This window comes from Canis aureus, chromosome 29 (genome assembly GCF_053574225.1).
Source record: "Canis aureus isolate CA01 chromosome 29, VMU_Caureus_v.1.0, whole genome shotgun sequence".
NCBI classification, from domain to species: domain Eukaryota; kingdom Metazoa; phylum Chordata; class Mammalia; order Carnivora; family Canidae; genus Canis; species Canis aureus.
In genome coordinates, this window is record NC_135639.1 from 681526 (window position 1) to 697555 (window position 16030).

Consider the following 16030-nt stretch of genomic DNA (forward strand, 5'->3'; position numbering starts at 1 on the left):
CCCGAAAATAGCATTTCAAATAATGCTTCCCTGCGTCAGGCAGTTTTGACGGCAACGTCATCAGAGGGAAGAGCCTCCTTTATTTCCTGCAGGAAGTGGGGGGAGGCTGTCATTAAAGCAGGCAGCCTGTCAGATGTTGGTGCTCACTGATCTGGAACGTTCCAGGCCACGTGCAGCCTGAAGATTCATGAAGGTCTGCAGAGATCTCGATGAGAACGTGTCCGCTCTCGGGAGCTGCCCCCAGTTCACAAGACGGCTCCTCCCGCCGGTGACCACCTGTGTGCAGGGGCCCCACGCTGCTGAGGCCACGGGGCAGGGGAAAGGCATCCGTGCGTCCGCCCAGAGCAGTCGAGTCCGGCAGCTGGCGTCCTGCAGCGCCAGGGCCGCACACCCTCCCAGCACTCGGTGATGTCCGGGTGTGTCCACAGGTAGCTCTGTGGGCCCGCCCCGCGGGGTGCCGTCACATTAATCACAAAGAAGAGAATTTCAATACATTCGTCATCTCTGTGGAACGACGGGCAGCCCTGACTTTACAGAACGGCGTCTCAGAGAACGGACGACCACCGTGTGGCTGCGTCTGTGCAGGGGACCTGGAGGGAAGGTGATCGCCTGGAGGCCCCCATGTGTTCACCCGGGGGGCGCTGCACTCTGGGCAGGCCCCGAAGGCTGGCCTGGGGTGGGCTGTCGGCCTCCTGGGCAGGTGCGGTGGCGGGGGGTGGGTCTCCCCTCTGCTGCAGCGGGTGTGGGGCTGCGGTCACTGCTGCCGGGGCGCACGCCGGAACCTTGGCCCCGAGCCAGAGCCACAGCCTCCCCTCCCGACTGCGGAGGTGACACTCGAGGTCACGCGGCTGGGACCAGGCAGGGCTGAGGCTTTCTATCTGCACCTGTCCACCGGGCATCCCGCCAGGGGCCCTGTGGGTGTACCTGGGGACACGGGACACGGCCTCCAAGCCCCCGGATAGAGCGGCACCTGTGAGTTTTTAAGTGGAAGAGAAGGACTGGTTTACAGCGTGGGCAACGGGAAGCGATGGGCCTGCCACTGGCCCCGCCCCGTCCCCAGCGGTGTCTCCAAGGCTCTACAGCTGAGGACAGAACCTCTGCGGCAGGATGCCGTGTCCCGGGGGACAGCAGCTGCGGAGGCCTGCAGGACCCCGTCCATTTCTGTGTCCAGCAACGGCCCCCCTTCAACAGTAAAACATCTTTATTGGGAACGTTTGCTTTATATACTAGCAGTGAGCGCGGCGGGGCTGAGCTTGCCTGCGGGGGGCGCACCCGCCTCGGCAGCTCCCGCGAAGACCCGACCTGGGCCAAGGCCCCCCACGAGGCGGGGAGCAGGTGCCTACCTCCACTACGGACTTGGAGTCCAGCCGGAAGTTGAAATCGCCAAACACAAAGTAGGACACTTTCTCGAATCGCTGGTCGATGATTCTGGGAGGAGAGAAGGACACCACGTTACCGCCACGCCAGGCCAGCCGCTCTCTCGGCCACGCGCCCCTCGCACGCCCTCCCGCGCACTCCCAAATGGCACGGGGACCATGCCGCGTGCCCAGCAGACAAGCGCAGCTCCCTCTGCACCGACACGCGTGTGCTGCCAGCGCATCCTCACACGTGGAAACTGCATCTGGTGGGAAGGGCAGCTGGCGTGGGGAGCAGTGAAGGCCGGGGCCAGGGACTCGGGGGAAGGACGCGGGCCGGGGCCTCCCGCCCGGCACCTCCACGGCTCCTCCCAGGCGGGTCGCACGCTTGTGCTCGCTATGGAAGTGTTCACACATCATCCCCATTTCCAGGTTTCAAACGTGTAAAGCACAGCAACTGCATCTTTTTAAAAAAAGTGTGGCACTGCTCGCTCGGAAACAATTTTTTCACCTATTTTAAGTCGACCACAGTCCACTTCCTCGCTTTCCAGAAACACACACACAGCAAGTGTGCGACAGCCACGGCGTCAGCCGGGAGGCCCCTCACGGCCACACGAAGACTGCTCCCTCTGCGCGTCCCCAGCGAGCAGCAGCAGCGATAACGACCACCGACCACCACCACCGACCACCACTGTTCACTCCTGACGCAGAGCAGAGCGTCGCTTACTTCCGGCGGGAAAGCAGAGTGCGCAGCATCGCCAACTGGACGAGCAGTGGAGCAGGGCGCCTGGCTTGGAGGGAGGGACGGGCAGGGAGCAAGGCCCCCGCAACGCTGCCCGGCCGTGGCTCCACTCACGCACTCGCTGGGGCGGGGCTGTGGGCCTGAAAATCCGATGTCGTCAGGCAGGCAGAGGCCAGGGGCACAGTTTCTGCCATGTTAACTCGGAAACTCCCTCTAGCAACGCCTCTCCGCTGCCAGCAGTGCCTGGGCCAGCCGGACGTCATGCTGGGGCTCCGCGTCCCCCTGCCTCGGGCACCACTTGCCACCGTGACCTCCTCACTCGATGCATTAGCTTGGGAAACAGAAGGGACCAGGCACAGGACCATGTGCCGCCGCCTGGCTCTGCAGCGTTCTCCTGGGTCACAGGGTCTCCGCAGGCCGTGGCTGCTGCCCTCCTAGCACTGGAGGGCGGCAGGGCATGTGGGGTCCTGGCATCCTGGTGGGTTCCAGACCCCTGATGGTGCACAGTGAATTTGTTGACACCATCGACCCATCCTGTCCCTGGAAACGAGCTGTGCTTGTGCTGGAGTCTGTGCCCTGATCCCCTGGGCCTCGCAAGGACGCTGCCTGGTCAGGTACCTGTGGAATGTGTGTCTTCTGTTCTTATTTCTGTTTTTCCTTTCAGATTCTCTCCAGTTTCTGTTTGAATCCCAGGAGCCTCCAGGGAATTGGTGAGAACCCACCCTCGGTCCCTGGCTGGTCTCTGGGATGTTCACGGGGCCTCCAGCTGCAACTGAGGGTCTGCCCCCTTGGGGGTGGCGAGCAGGCCCCTGGTTGTGCGTCCTGTCCAGGAGGCCTGCCCACCCCAGGCCGGGCAGGGCTCCCCTTCTTCCCTCTCCAGTTGGCCTTTAATTTGTCTGGAATCACAGTGTGAAGTCGGGATCTCAGGTATCGATTTTCCCGCCCATCGATCGACTGCTGTTTGTTAAACGTTCAATCCTCTTCCGTCACTTCATGGAGCACAGAATTCCCCAAATCATGTGGCCCCAGGCCCTGCCCCGCACGCCTGCAATCAATGCGACTTTCCACACAGACGCCCTTCCCGCTGACGATTCCTCTAAGACCAGCTCAGCTACCTTCGTGTTCTGCTCCCATCTTTTTTTTTTTTCAAAAGATTTATTCATTTATGATAGACATGGGGGGGGGGGGCAGAGACACAGGCAGAGGGAGAAGCAGGCCCCATGCGGGGAGCCTGATGCGGGACTTGATCCCGGGTCTCCAGGATCAGGCCCTGGGCCGAAGGCAGGCACCGAACCACTGAGCCCCCCAGGGATCCCCCTGCTCCCATCTTAATCGCCGTATCATCTAGTTGTGTTGCACAAAACATCCTGTTTTCCCTTCTAATTGGAGTAACTTTCCACTTATGCACACATTTGAAGACAAAAGGCCATACTCAAGAGACCCCGAGGGTGCAGCCAGCGGGCCCCCTTCCTGCCCAGGACGTAGCGCTCCTGGGAGGAGCGGCGGGCGCTGAGGGGCCAGGACCGGCCTCCCCGCCGTCCTCTCCCGCCCTCAGGAGGCCTCGGCTGCTTCTGCCGCTAAACATCCTCAGAAACCAAGCCCGTGGGGGCCCATGCAGGCGCCTGGGGAGGCCCCTCGAGCGTGGGCAGCAGGACACGCGGGGGTCCAGGCCCGCAGCACGGCCGGGGAAGGAGGCGGCCGGGAGCCTGCAGGAGGGAGGGCGCCTCGGCCCAGAGGCTGGCACGCGGCGGGCGGTGCGGGCGGTGCAGGCGGTGCAGGCGGTGCAGGCGGTGCAGGCGGTGCAGGTGGTGCAGGTGGTGCAGGTGCTGCGGGCAGGGCGGGTGCGGCGGGGCGGGGCGGGCGCCGCCCGCAGGCGCAGGTGGGCCGGGGCGTCCCGCGGGCCCGTCCCAGGCTGTGGCGGGGCAGGCGTCCGTGGCGGGCGGGCCCAGCGGCGGCCCGCGGCTCCCCGACCAGCGACCAGCGACCAGCGACCACCGCAGGCAGGTCCCGCCGGCGCAGGAGCAGGTCCCCGGGGTCACGGGCCGGGCCGCCCACGTCCTCCGCGCGGCCTCACGCCTCTCGAGTGCGCTTCTCTTCACTCTCTTTTCAGATATTTTTGAGAAAAACGAAACCACAGCGACGCCCCGGCTCGGCTCGCGCCCGTTGGGGGGCACCGCGGGCCGCAGCCGCGACACCTCGAGGTCAAAGAGCCCCGACCCGAGGCCTCGCTTCCGGCGAGGGGGCGGGGCGGGGCTCCGGGGGGCGGGGCTTCGGGGACGGGGCGGGGCGAGGCCGGGGGCGGGGCGGGGCTTCGGGGACGGGGGCGGGGCGAGGCCGGGGGCGGGGCGGGGCTTCGGGGACGGGGCGGGGCGAGGCCCGGGGGCGGGGCGGGGCTCCGGGGAACGACGCCCGCCGCGCAGGTGCCGGCCGCCGAGGGGAGGGCGTTCGCGCCCGTTCCCGCCCGTTCCCGCCCCCGGGAGCCACGGGGAGCCCGGCCCGACCCCGAGGCCGCTCGCAGGGCAGCGCTCAGTCCGCCCCCGCGACGCCGACCGCGTCCAGGTCCGACCCCCGACGGGACGGGACGGGCTTCAGGAAGCGCAGGGGCGTCCGGCCTCCAGCGTCCCGCGGCCCGCCCCGCCCCGCCCCTGCCCTCCGCCCCGCCCCGGGGACCCGCGGGTCCTCCCAAGCTCTCCTTAGAACCGGAGACGTCAGGGCCCGCGCTCATTCGTAACCCCCTCCCCTCCCCTCCCCCCCGCCCTCCCTCCCCTCCCCCCTCCCCCGCCTCCAAAGGTCGCGGCAAGACGGAGGGGCTGTCAGGGCGGAGGCAATCACCTGAGTGCCAGGCCGCTGCCCTCCCGCGCTCACTTTTAATTTCAATAGAGTGCCATTTGGACCAAGAGAAAAAAGTTGTTTTAAAATTAATTACCTTGTCAGACGCTATTATGATTAAAAAGTAGGCCCACATCAATATCATGCGCCTAATTCAAAAAGAGAATTACAAGAAGAGCCATAAAAATCAATTTTTTAGGCCTTGAAAACAGAGTCTCGCCGTGTTTTGACAGGCGATTCCATTACGTGACAAGCCACGCTGACATGTGCCGTGTCCCGGAGGCCGCTCAGGAGGGGCCACGCGAGTCCCCAGGAACAGGCCACGTCCATCCTCCGAGCATGGAGACGACGTCCCAAGGGAGTGGGGCTCCCGCTGCGGACGCTGGTGCCGCGGCTGGTGGCTCTAGGCACGTGGCACCGACAGCGCGGGGGGCACACAGACTCGTGTCACCCCGAGAATCTGGCACAGTCTGGAAAGGAGGCAGGCGCCAGTCGGTCCAGGCCGCGGGCTCGCTCCCCTGGCTTTCCCCTTTCATCTATGGCACACGCAGGGATCACACACGGACACGGGGCGACCAGCATCTGCACTCATTCCCGGATCCACACGGACCACAGCCCCTGCTCACGCGGTTCTAAGCAGCCACAACACCCACCCGGAGGCTCCCACACAGGGTGGAGCTTCTGCGGTTTGCTGCACAGGCGTCTAAGCTGCTCTTACTGAGCAGACCAATCTGTTTTCCCTTCTAGTGACGGACAAAGATTTTCCACAACCTCCATGGGCATGTGGGACGTGTGTGGGGCACGTGTGGGGCACGTGTGGGGCACGTACAGGGCACGTACGGGGTGTGTATGGGGTCAGCAGCTCTCAGGAGGACAGTTGCCCAGACAGGACACAGGCCAGCACCAGGGAACCTGCGGAGGTTTGTGTACAAGGCTCTGAGGCAGACAGAGGATCTCACAGATGGATGAGGGGGTGTTTGAAGGGCCCGTGCCACCGTCAGGGCACCCACAGGCCTCAACGGCCCCTTTGGTGTCAGGCAATGCCCCAACAACGCACCTGCCCAAGGGGCACAGTGACGGCTGCTGACCAGCCCTCCCAGGCCAGGGCATCTGGCGGGCCTAGTGGACTGAGGCCATGGCACCCGAGGGCCCCAAGGTGGGGAGCTCCGTGGCTCGGCCCCAGGGAGCCATGGCAGGTACGGCAGGTAGCCCTCAGAGAGCCGGCTGTAGGCATCAGCATGTCCCTGGTTTGAGGGCAGCCGCTGGTGCTGGAGGCCCAGGTGGCCCACGATCCCTGTCGCAGGCATGGGATCGGCTGGAGCAGCCACAGCACAACTCGCGCTCTCACTGGTGATACTGGAATCACAAAGTCCGCTCTTTCCTGCTACCTGTCTCCTGCCCCCCACACCCCCCCCCGCCGGGAACTATCGCCACATTTCCAAAACCTGCCTCTCATCCTAGCAGCTGGAGCCTGAGCCAGCTGTTAGCAAGAGACCCTGAGGCCCTGCTGAGCCCAGGTCTGTGTCCCTCCCCCAGATTCTCAGGTCGAGGCCCCGACGCCCCTGAGGTTGGCCATGGGCCAGTCACGGCATTGGGGGTGACGAAGGTGAGATGGGGTCTGAAGGGTGGGGCGCCCTGGGGAGCAGACACCAGCATGCTCTCCTCCTCGTGCAGACACAGCAGCCAGGTAGCCGCGTGCCCACCAGGCAGCGGCTCCTCACCAGGACCCAGGCAGCTGGCACAGGCTCTCAAGGCTGCGAGCAGTGAGCGTGTCGTTGCAGCCACGGGTCTGTGGCACTCTGCATAGCAGCCTGAGATGACGAGACAACCTGAGCCTCAGCCCCCTCCCGGGCCTCGGTGTCCTCGCCGCCACTGCGACGGGGCCCCTCACGCCAGGATTTCCCAGTGATCAAGTCCCTGGTCCTCCTGCCCACTGTCCCCCAGCAGCAGCCTCTCCCGGGGGCAGAGCTGCAGGGCGCTCGCTCGCTGTGAGCCTCGGGCGGGGCTCCTGCTCAGGTTCCTGCAGCGATTCTCATTGTCACACCCATTTTCTGCGCTGAGAACCACCTCTCGAGCCGCTCAGATACCACCACGAACCAGACCATCGGCACAGGAGATCTTGAGTGTCCGTCGGGACAAACGAGAGCCAGTCTGGGAGAGCCGACTATGCCTCGGAGGCCTTCGCCACCAGCAAGTGCAGCAAGCACGGGGAATTGCGAGCCACGCCAAGGACGCCCGCAGGATGCCCAGCCGCAGCTCGAGACGTCGTCCTGTTGGCAAACACGGAGAACAAGCCAAACGCCAACGTAGTGGTCGAGTGCGTAGGCGGCAAGTGCGTGACAAGTCCCGGAGCGGAAGCTGGATGGAGGCTCCGTGCAGAATGCCCCCGGCGACGCTCGGCACATGCGGCTGAGGTGCTTCCAGAGGCTTCCACGTGTGGAGGGGCACATGGCGCAAACGTGTGTGGCCAAGGCCTGCACGGGTGTGCACAGGACACACAGACAAGGGGCGGCGGCACCCACACGAGTGTCAGGAAAGGAGGGCTGAGGACGCATGAGCCACACGGAGACACCAGAGGTGGCTGAGCCGGGGCAGGGCGCGCGCTGTCCTTGGCGTCTTGTATGCTCTTCTGGACGCTGGGATTTGTTTTCAGTGAAGTAAAATAAAGGACAGATCACAGACCACGGCGACTGAGACGTAAGGGACACTGAGCTCATTCTGCTGGGTCTGCAACTGGACTTCACGCGTCCTCACTGGGCGTGTTCCTACCCGGCACCGTGAGCACGCAGCGGCCCAGGGCCTACGGGCTGGGCGGGGTCGAGGGCGCTGGGCCCTGCAGCCTGGCTCCACGCCGCGTCACGCCCACGCGACAGCGGCCACCGCGGCCTCCAGGCTCCAGGCCTCCCTGGGCACTCGGAGCAGGGAACCAGGTCGCAGGAGGCAGCTCTGCGCCTGGCCACGCGGAGGGGGTGTCCCGAATGACCCAGGTCTTTAGCCGTGCTCGCCTTTGCCTGGAGACGCAGCGGCTTTTCTTCTGCCCGCTGAACAGCCAAGCGAGTTCTGGGAACGGCCTGAAGAGAAACGTTTAGGTTGGAGGGGTCTTTGAGCAGCTGACAGCTGAGTGATGGCCGCCCGGGAGGCCACAAAGGGAGCGGGGCGGCGGGGCGCATCACGTCGCCTCTCCCTGGGAAACTAATTGCTCCCAATTGTTCCGAGCAACATTATTTTTCTGGCAATCATTTCCTTTGAATGCCCAAAATGAGCATGAAACAGCTCTTTTGCCTGGACATAAAAGTTAAATGTCCCAATGTTGATCAAATTAACTTGAGCGCCGGGACAATGGACTGTATTTCTGAGAAAATAATGGGGGGACAACGGGGCGCTTCATGCCAAGATTTCACAGTTGTAATGTAGAATGTTCTGTTGAACTAGGCCAGGCCACGTTTCAAAGGGGAGACAGAAGAGCCCTGTCACTTGTGGAAAAAAATCTCATTTCACGGCCGAAAGCTTGGGGAGACGTCAGGAAGTTCTGGCGCTGGCAGCTCAGGGAGGACGGTGCTCCGAGGTCTGCTCCTCTTCCACCCCAGGACGCTCCCCAAGTGCTCGCCCGTGTGGGCGGGAGGCGCACCGACCCGTCCCCAGGGCGGCATGGAGGTGAGGCGCTCCGGGGAGGACGGGCCCCAGGGTGCACACAGGCCTCCCAGACCCGCACTCCCTGTTAACCAGGGGTCGTCGCCTCTAACGTCTCTTGAGGTTAAAAGCAAAACATTTGTGAACTGCACAAAAAACACGGAGATGATTATTTGTAATAAAGCCCAGAGGACCCCACGGGCTGCGCTTTGTTAACACAGGGTCACCCTCGGAAGTCTCGACGGGATTCCTTCCCAGGAGTCCCAGGCTGCGGCCAGCGTCGGCCCAAGGGCCACATCCTGCACGAGTGCTCCCTGGCGCCCACGGCTGGCACGGCTCGGGGGTTACACACTTCCGAAGAGTTTGTCTCTTCAGTTTTGTTAAGGTAAGTTTTTAGTTTGGAATAAACTGAGATTTACAGAGAAGTTGCACAGGCAGCACCAGGTGCCTCTCAGTTTCCACCCAGGCTTCCCACCCCCGGCGCTGGGGGCCGGGGCGCCAGGCTGCTGTGCCACCTCTGCCCGGCCGACGCCACGGGGAGACGACGCCGGGAAAGGCAGGCGCCCCTCTCAGGAGCCTCCTTGCCGTCTCCCCGCGTCCCCACAGAGCGCGGCGGACAATGCTCCCAGAGGTTCCCAACGCCGTGAATGGGGCACTGTTGGTGGCAGCGTCCATTCAAAGGGCCAGCGTGGCATTGTCTTCCCAATCGGCAGAGCAGAATGCAGTCTGCTGGTGGCTGCCAAAAGGTTAGCCGCCCCGATGAAAGGAGGGCCCGTTATTCACCGCGGCTACAGAGCTGCCCTTTGTGCCGGGCGGCCCGGCCCTGCACGCCGGAGGTCCGGATCTGCGGCTGGCTGAGCTCCCCACAGAAGCGATTCATGGGAATGCAAAGTCGCAAAAAAGTGCCCCGAAACCCAAAGCCTGCTTTCCCGGAGGCCCTAGAGGAACGGCGGTCTGGGGCAATGACACATTTAACGGCAGAGCCCGGTGACAACCTGACTACAGGCCCCAGGACCAGATTGTTCGGGGATATGTCTCGGCCCCCAGACGCCGCGGGAGGTCCCGGCGCGTGGGTGCAGCCAACACAGAGCCCGTCGGGCCAGGAGGGCCACACATGGCTGTGCCTGGACCAGCCTGGCTCCCGGGCCGGGGCTCACTGTTGCACCCACAGCACCGCAGGCAAGCGGTCTGGAGCAGGGAGCAGCCCCCGGCCCCTTTGTGCCGAGCCCCCCGCCAGAGCGCTGCTCCCCTGCACCGGACGCACCTGCACGTCCCTGTCGTTTTCGCTTCTGCGACTAGACGGCCAGGCGCCGGCAGGTCAGTGCCCGCCCGAGTGTTTCAACTTGCCTGGGTGGTGCCGGCATTCTCACGGCATAGACACGGCACTGCTGAGGCCGGCACGTTGGGGGCCCTCCAGAGTGGGCCCGGGAGAGAGCCAGGGGCGGGGAGCCCCGCCGCGGGCGGTCATGGGCCGGCACGCTGGGATGCGGCTGGGATGCGGCGCCAGGCCCCACCCTGCATGCCCGGACCTCAGGTCGGCATGGGGCCCAGCTCCAAGAGCGCCCAGCCTGGGTCTGGGAGGACCCCCAAAGAGCAGCCAACACAGAACCTGTCCTGGGTTAAAGGCCAGGCCCTCAGCGAGCAGGACCAGCAGCAGCAGCAACCAGACCCCACGTCCCACAGTCGTGGCTCCTCTGTGCAGGCCGGCAGGTGGCAACAGGACCAGGGTGCCCAGACAGGTAAGGTCCCTGGAGGTGAACGGACGGCCACTGTCCCACACCTTCCAGCTCCCTGTCCAGAGCACGTCCCTGCTGGGCCCCATGAGCCATCCTGAAGGACCATGCATGTGTCAGGTGAGGCCCCATGCAGGCCGGGGCCAGGGCCAGGGCTGAGCTGGGGGCCGGGGGTGGGGGGGTGCTGGGTGCAGGAGGAGGGGTCAGAGGTCAGAGTCTAGTCCTTGGCATGTTTATGCGGATGCGTAACTCCGTGCCCTCGCACAGACACAGAGGTGGGGGTGGCAGGGACCCCAGGAAATTTGAGATTGCCGGGGCAGATGTGGGGAGACCCTGTCAGCAGTGACCGCTCTTGCAAGGTCAAGTGGGTCACTGGCATCATGCAGGCGGGGGAAGCTGGTAGGGGAGGGCGTGGGTCTGAGGTCCAGGGAGGACAGCCCCACAGACGCAGGCTGCCAGGCTGAGCCTAAGCGAGAGATCCACCTGCAAACCCAGGGGGACGCTGGGCCAGGACCACACGTACCCTGTCAGTCGGGGTGCGAGGGGCGGCCTTTCCTGCCCAGACGCCTGCCAGCCCCGACCCTGCAGAAGGTCACACAGCAGGGTCACAGGCAGCTGGCAGGCCTCCCGGGTCCAGAGTATGAGGCTCTGAAAACCAGCAGGAGGGAGAGTGGGGGCGGGGTGGGCAGGGCCCGGGCCGCAGTGGGCGAAGCCAGGGGAGCCGGAGCCCAGCAGCACCCAGAGCGGCGCGGGTACCGGGGCCACGGGAGGCCCGTCTATGGCCAGCAGAGCGCGGGCCACGGCGTCTCTGAGCCCTCGGCCGACACGTAACGCTTCAGCTGACATCTGAGGACGTCCTCTTACCTTCCCCACGACGTGGGAGAGAAACTAAGACCACCCACCCACCTCCGGGTCCGTCTGGCAGGGTCTGCTCAAGCTGTGACACGGGGGCCAGGATTTGGGGCAACATTTTTGTATTGCACTGTATTTTGGCAAGTTTCGTATTTTGGCAAGTAGAAAAAAAACATGAGGGTAAGTGAGTTAAGAGAGAAAGAGCCAGCGTCCTTGGAGGAGGGGCGGGGGCACGTCCGGCACCTACCTGTCCAGCACGTAGCCCAGGGCCTTGTGTCGGATGCCCGAATACACCGAAGGGCTCGTCTCCCAAGCAACCAAATTGGAAGCATCGTGAAAAAGATGGATGTTGACCAAGTCAAAGGCACTGCGGAGAGAGAAGGAAACGGTGACAAAGGGCTGGGGCTGCAGGGGCGCCTGGCGTGGCCCAGGTCCCTGCGGAGATGTGGGGCCGGGGCCCGGGGGTCGCAGAGGGGAGCACCTCCTGCACCCACTCCCGTCCTCCTCAGCCACCTGGGTCGACCCAGAGCACGTCCCCTGCCGGGTCAGAGGGGGTGCAGGCGACCTCAGGGCCAGTCTCTAAATACGTCCCGCCAACTGAGAAGGGGCTGTTTCCTGTCAAGGAAAAGATGTGACATGATTGCAGAAACTTTCCTCGAGCCCCAGGAGGAGGGAGGAAGAAGAAAAAGAGGAGAGAGGGAGGAGGGAGGAGGCAGTGGAGGGAGAGGAGGGGAGGAGGGGAGGAAGGGAGAGCCGCCCCGAGGGCCCCGGGGAAGGCACGGTGCCGACTGCAGGGGTGGCTGAGGGCCCACCCGGGACGGGCCACCCCGCAGGCACCCAGTGCCCCCACCCCGCCCGGGTGTGCGCTCAGCTGGCCACTCGCGGGACCCACTGGCACTAGGACCCTAAGACCCGTGGTCCCTGGCAGCTCGTTAGGAAAGCTGTGGCAGCAGGGGTGGGGCCGCGCTGTCGGAGACCAGGCCCGAGGGTCGGCCTGGGGGGGCTGCCCACCGCCTCAGGGACCCTGCATCACACGGAGCCTCCGTGAACAGCGCGGGCCGAAGCGTGGGGGCGGCCGGGGCGCTGACGTCAGGGCGGCTTCTGACGGCACGTGTGCCCACGCCGCCCGGCGGCACCATAGCCAGGGAAAACATTCCGAGGTTTACGAAGCGGGGATAAACAGCAGCAGGTACACATACCAGTCCGCCACGCACCATCTTGTCCGGACGAAGCCTTTTCTCGACCATTTGCACTGAAAAACAAGCGGGTCGCACAAGTGAGCGAGCGTAACAGAGGAAGGGGACGGAGCCTCCCTCACACCCGGGGACACCCAAGGCGCCTCCCCAGCCAGGCAAACCGCTCCTCTTAGCGCTACAGGCTCCTGCAGGAAGAAGCGGAGCGAGCGCCCGGGAAGGGCAGAGCGTCCCACGGAAGGCCGGCCGGGCCCCACGCTCAGCCACGCGGGAGGGGAGGCAGCGGCGACTCCAGGCTGGCAGGGGTGAGGCGCCGCCGAGCAGAGGAGCAGAGGACGGCCTGCCCGCGGCCTCCACGAAGGCCCTGCCGCGCGAGCCCGAGAGCCGCCTGTGTCTGGACGCTGGGAGAAGGCTCCCGCTTGCTGGTCCCGGGGCGGAGAGGGGTCCCCACACCCACACCCGTGGGGGCTGCTCGCCGCCAGGCACTCACGGGCCCCCGAGCAGTGCGGTGACCGCCCCGTCGAGCGCACTCATGACGGCCGGCACGGGGGAGTGTCACGCTGTCCCACACGGGAGCCGTGGCCAGCTGGGCCACAACACGGCAACCGTGTCCCTGAGGAGCCGGTGGTTCCTGTGGTGACGCCCTGCTGGGGGTGTCCTCAAGGTCCCCACGGCCTCCAGGTGCCAACCCTGGAGGCCCCTCGCGTGCGGCCCCGCAGCCCTGGAGCCCCCACTGCCGAGTGTCCAGTGCGCAGCACCCTCCCCGCCGCCGCCGCCACCCTCGCCAGGCCGAGCCAAACACCCACTCCCGGCCCTGAGCCGTGTTTTCCCTCTTCTCACAGACCCACCGACGCTCTGCAGGTGCCGGCACGCACGCTCCGGAGCCTGGGCCTCTGCTCCCCGACTGTGCCCACGGGACCCAGGCGGGTGTGGGGGGAGACGGGGGCCCACCCCGCGCCCAGAGGAGCAGCACGCCCGGGACGGATGCGCAGCAGGAGAGTCCGCGTCCCCACCGGGCGCCGAGCCCTGCTGCTGAGACCCCAAGCTGAATTTAACACGACCACTGGTTTCACTTCCGTTAAAATTGGAAGGCATTTGTGAATTTAATCTAATTAACCAAAATTTAATTATTGTTCTCAATTTTCAGTTTTGTGGTAACTGAGGTCTCTCCGTATACGTAGACGTGTACGTGTGCCTTCAACACTGCACGTGTGTACCTTTCTAGGTGTTTAAATTGTCCACAATGATGGAGCGTTACCGTCACTAACAGGACACACACGTGAAACAGGACACAACGTGTTACTTGTTTATACAACGTCGATTTGTGATCGCTGTAACTTCAGGATCCTTAACCAGGTTTCAGATTTTTAACTACACTGCAAGTAAATCTCAAAAAAAAAAAAAGTTTAGCAGAATACCTATTTTAACTAAATGCACAAAATATACTATTTTTGAAGTAACTTTGTCATCACAATTACAAACGTGTCTACGCTGCATTTCTGAGTAACCGCACAGCATGAAAAAGCAGGGCCCCAGCCTGTGACACCCTGACCTGTCCTCGGGCGGCCGGGCTGCAGCAGGTCCTTCCCGAGACCCCCTGCCCCCGAGGGCCGGGCGCGCGGTCACGGCAAGCGCTGCTGCATCGCGGCCCGACCGTCAGCTGCCGAGAGCACCGGCTCCCGGAAGGAAGGGCCAGGCCCGGACTCTCCCTGAGGCCCTTGCCGGGCCCCGAGCGGGGTCGGTCACCTGGGCCACGCCGGGCCAGGCCGCGGCCAGGGACACACCCAATCACCCGAAGGTGTGAGTGCCCGCCCAGAGGGGCCTCCCTCACAGCCCTGTAGTGGAAACACACACGCGTGCTACATGCACACGCACACAGGCCCACAGCTGTCCTGCACCCGGGAACCTGGTGCCTCGGTCCCAGGCTGTGGGGTCCCTCCAACGTCCGCCGGCCCGTTTCATCCCATCTTCCTGCTGAGACCCGCTGGTGGGCGGGCGCGGGGGCCGTGGCAGGGTCCCGCCCCGCCTGCAGAGAGGCTGTCGCCACGGAATGAAACCACGTCACGCGGGCGGGGGCACCGCCACATCGCTCACCTTGCAATATTAAGTCCCTGCTCAGACCCCCTGTTAATAGGATTCCTTTAGCCAGCAGATGGATGGCAAATGCAGGACGGTTCATCCACTAAAGGACGGCATAAATCAGCGCGGAGAAAGGGAGGCTGTGGGGAGGTTATCGGCACGCAGCCTTGCCCGTGAAAGGCCCGCTTTGGAGCATTAGTGAAATTAATCCATCTTTCATAAGAGCTCGGAGCAGTCCCCGTGATCTATGGTAACAACCAATTTCTCACCACGGGCAAGGGGAAAAAAACGCCTCGGCCCCGATCGACTACACAAATCTGCTTTTTAAAAATGGTCTCACATTATCTGGAGTGCTGCTCCCAGAGGCAGCATTTGAAATTCATGCCGAGCCAAACGCACCCATAAATCAGCAGGGAAAGTTTTGTTAGTTTTATATGCAGTGGGCTGTAATTATTTGGAATTGCATTATGGCTCCATCATGGTAATTACATTTAGATTATCCGTAAGTGATGGCAATAAAAGAAGAGAAATCAGGCTTAGAATAATTCCCTCCCCCAAAACGCGTGCAAATCCAGCTCAAGGATTGGCTCGGAGGCACGAGAGCAGGGCTGGCGCCGGGCGGGCACGCGCCCCTGCAGCCCCCGCCACGGGCCCCACTGAGGCACCCGAGAAACACGTCACCGGTGTCTAACTAGGTGTCTCCTTGTCTTAGTTTCGCCACGGCCCCTCGCCACACGCGCACGTGCCCAGGCCGTGGGGACCAGGCGCCATCTCTAACGCAGCAACATCACGTCCAGCCAAACAGGGAGGGTGACCCCGCTGCTCTCCAGCAGAGACTGGGCTCTGCCCCGCGACACCCCGCCTCTCCTTCTAGAAAACCTTCCCTTGCCTGCGGATGGACGGTGGTCGCCCTGCAGCCAGGTCTGCGTGGGTGCTGGGACTCGGACCCCCCACTTCTCCCACAGGAGGGAGGCGGCCACTGGCCGTCACCCCCGCAGAGCCACCAGCACCTCAGAGAGGACGGCGGACTGGCCTCAGACGGAGGCCCCCGGGGGTGGCTGCCCGGACACGTGTGCAGGAGGCGGGACACCACAGCCCAAGCCCTGGACTTTGTGGGGACCCACCCACGCACCAGCCCCCCAGCCCCACGCCTCTCACCCGCACGGCCTGGGCGTGGAGGGAAGAGTCGGGACCTGGGCCAGGCGGCGGGGCCCCCACGCGCTGCGGTATAGGGGCCCAGGAGACAGCCTGAGGGCCGGGGAGCCGGGAGCCCCCAGGAGGCCTGTTGCCCTGCAGGACGGACAGAGCGTCTGTGCCGGGGGCTCAGCAGGCTCCCGGCTCCCCCGCGGGGCATCCTGCGTGGGGCCCTGCCCTGCTCTGTCCTCCTCTGGCACCAGGGGGACGCGGGGCCGTCAGAGGCCTCTTCTCTGGGTGCATCACAGCTCACGGCTGACCGAGCCTGACTCCGGGCACCTCCAAGGACCTGGGCTCCAAGGACGAGGACACAGGTGTGCGTGGGGGCGCAGGAGCGGGAGGAAGAGGGACCTGGGAGGTGAGCAGTGCGGCCAGGTGTCCGCCGTGCACGGGTGATCAGGGCCTGTCCTGCCCTCGGAGCGA

General features: G+C 64.3%; 2 protein-coding genes across 4 annotated transcripts in view; one reads left to right on the forward strand and one right to left on the reverse strand.

Moving 5' to 3' along the window:
• INPP5A (inositol polyphosphate-5-phosphatase A) overlaps positions 1-16030 on the reverse strand; it is a 157622-nt gene that overhangs the window by 31905 nt on the left and 109687 nt on the right. For all 3 annotated transcript variants that reach the window (XM_077877118.1, XM_077877120.1, XM_077877121.1), the window contains 3 exons: positions 12341-12393; positions 11389-11508; positions 1344-1428 (listed from right to left, as the gene is read on the reverse strand). In XM_077877118.1, coding sequence (XP_077733244.1) covers positions 1344-1428; positions 11389-11508; positions 12341-12393 — 258 coding nt within the window. The remainder of the gene's footprint in view (positions 1-1343; positions 1429-11388; positions 11509-12340; positions 12394-16030) is intronic.
• Positions 7780-13799, forward strand: LOC144300910 (uncharacterized). The gene is made up of 2 exons (XM_077877122.1): positions 7780-10295; positions 13177-13799. The coding sequence occupies exons 1-2, from the start codon at positions 9204-9206 to the stop codon at positions 13381-13383; spliced, it is 1299 nt and encodes a 432-aa protein (XP_077733248.1). The 5' UTR covers positions 7780-9203; the 3' UTR covers positions 13384-13799.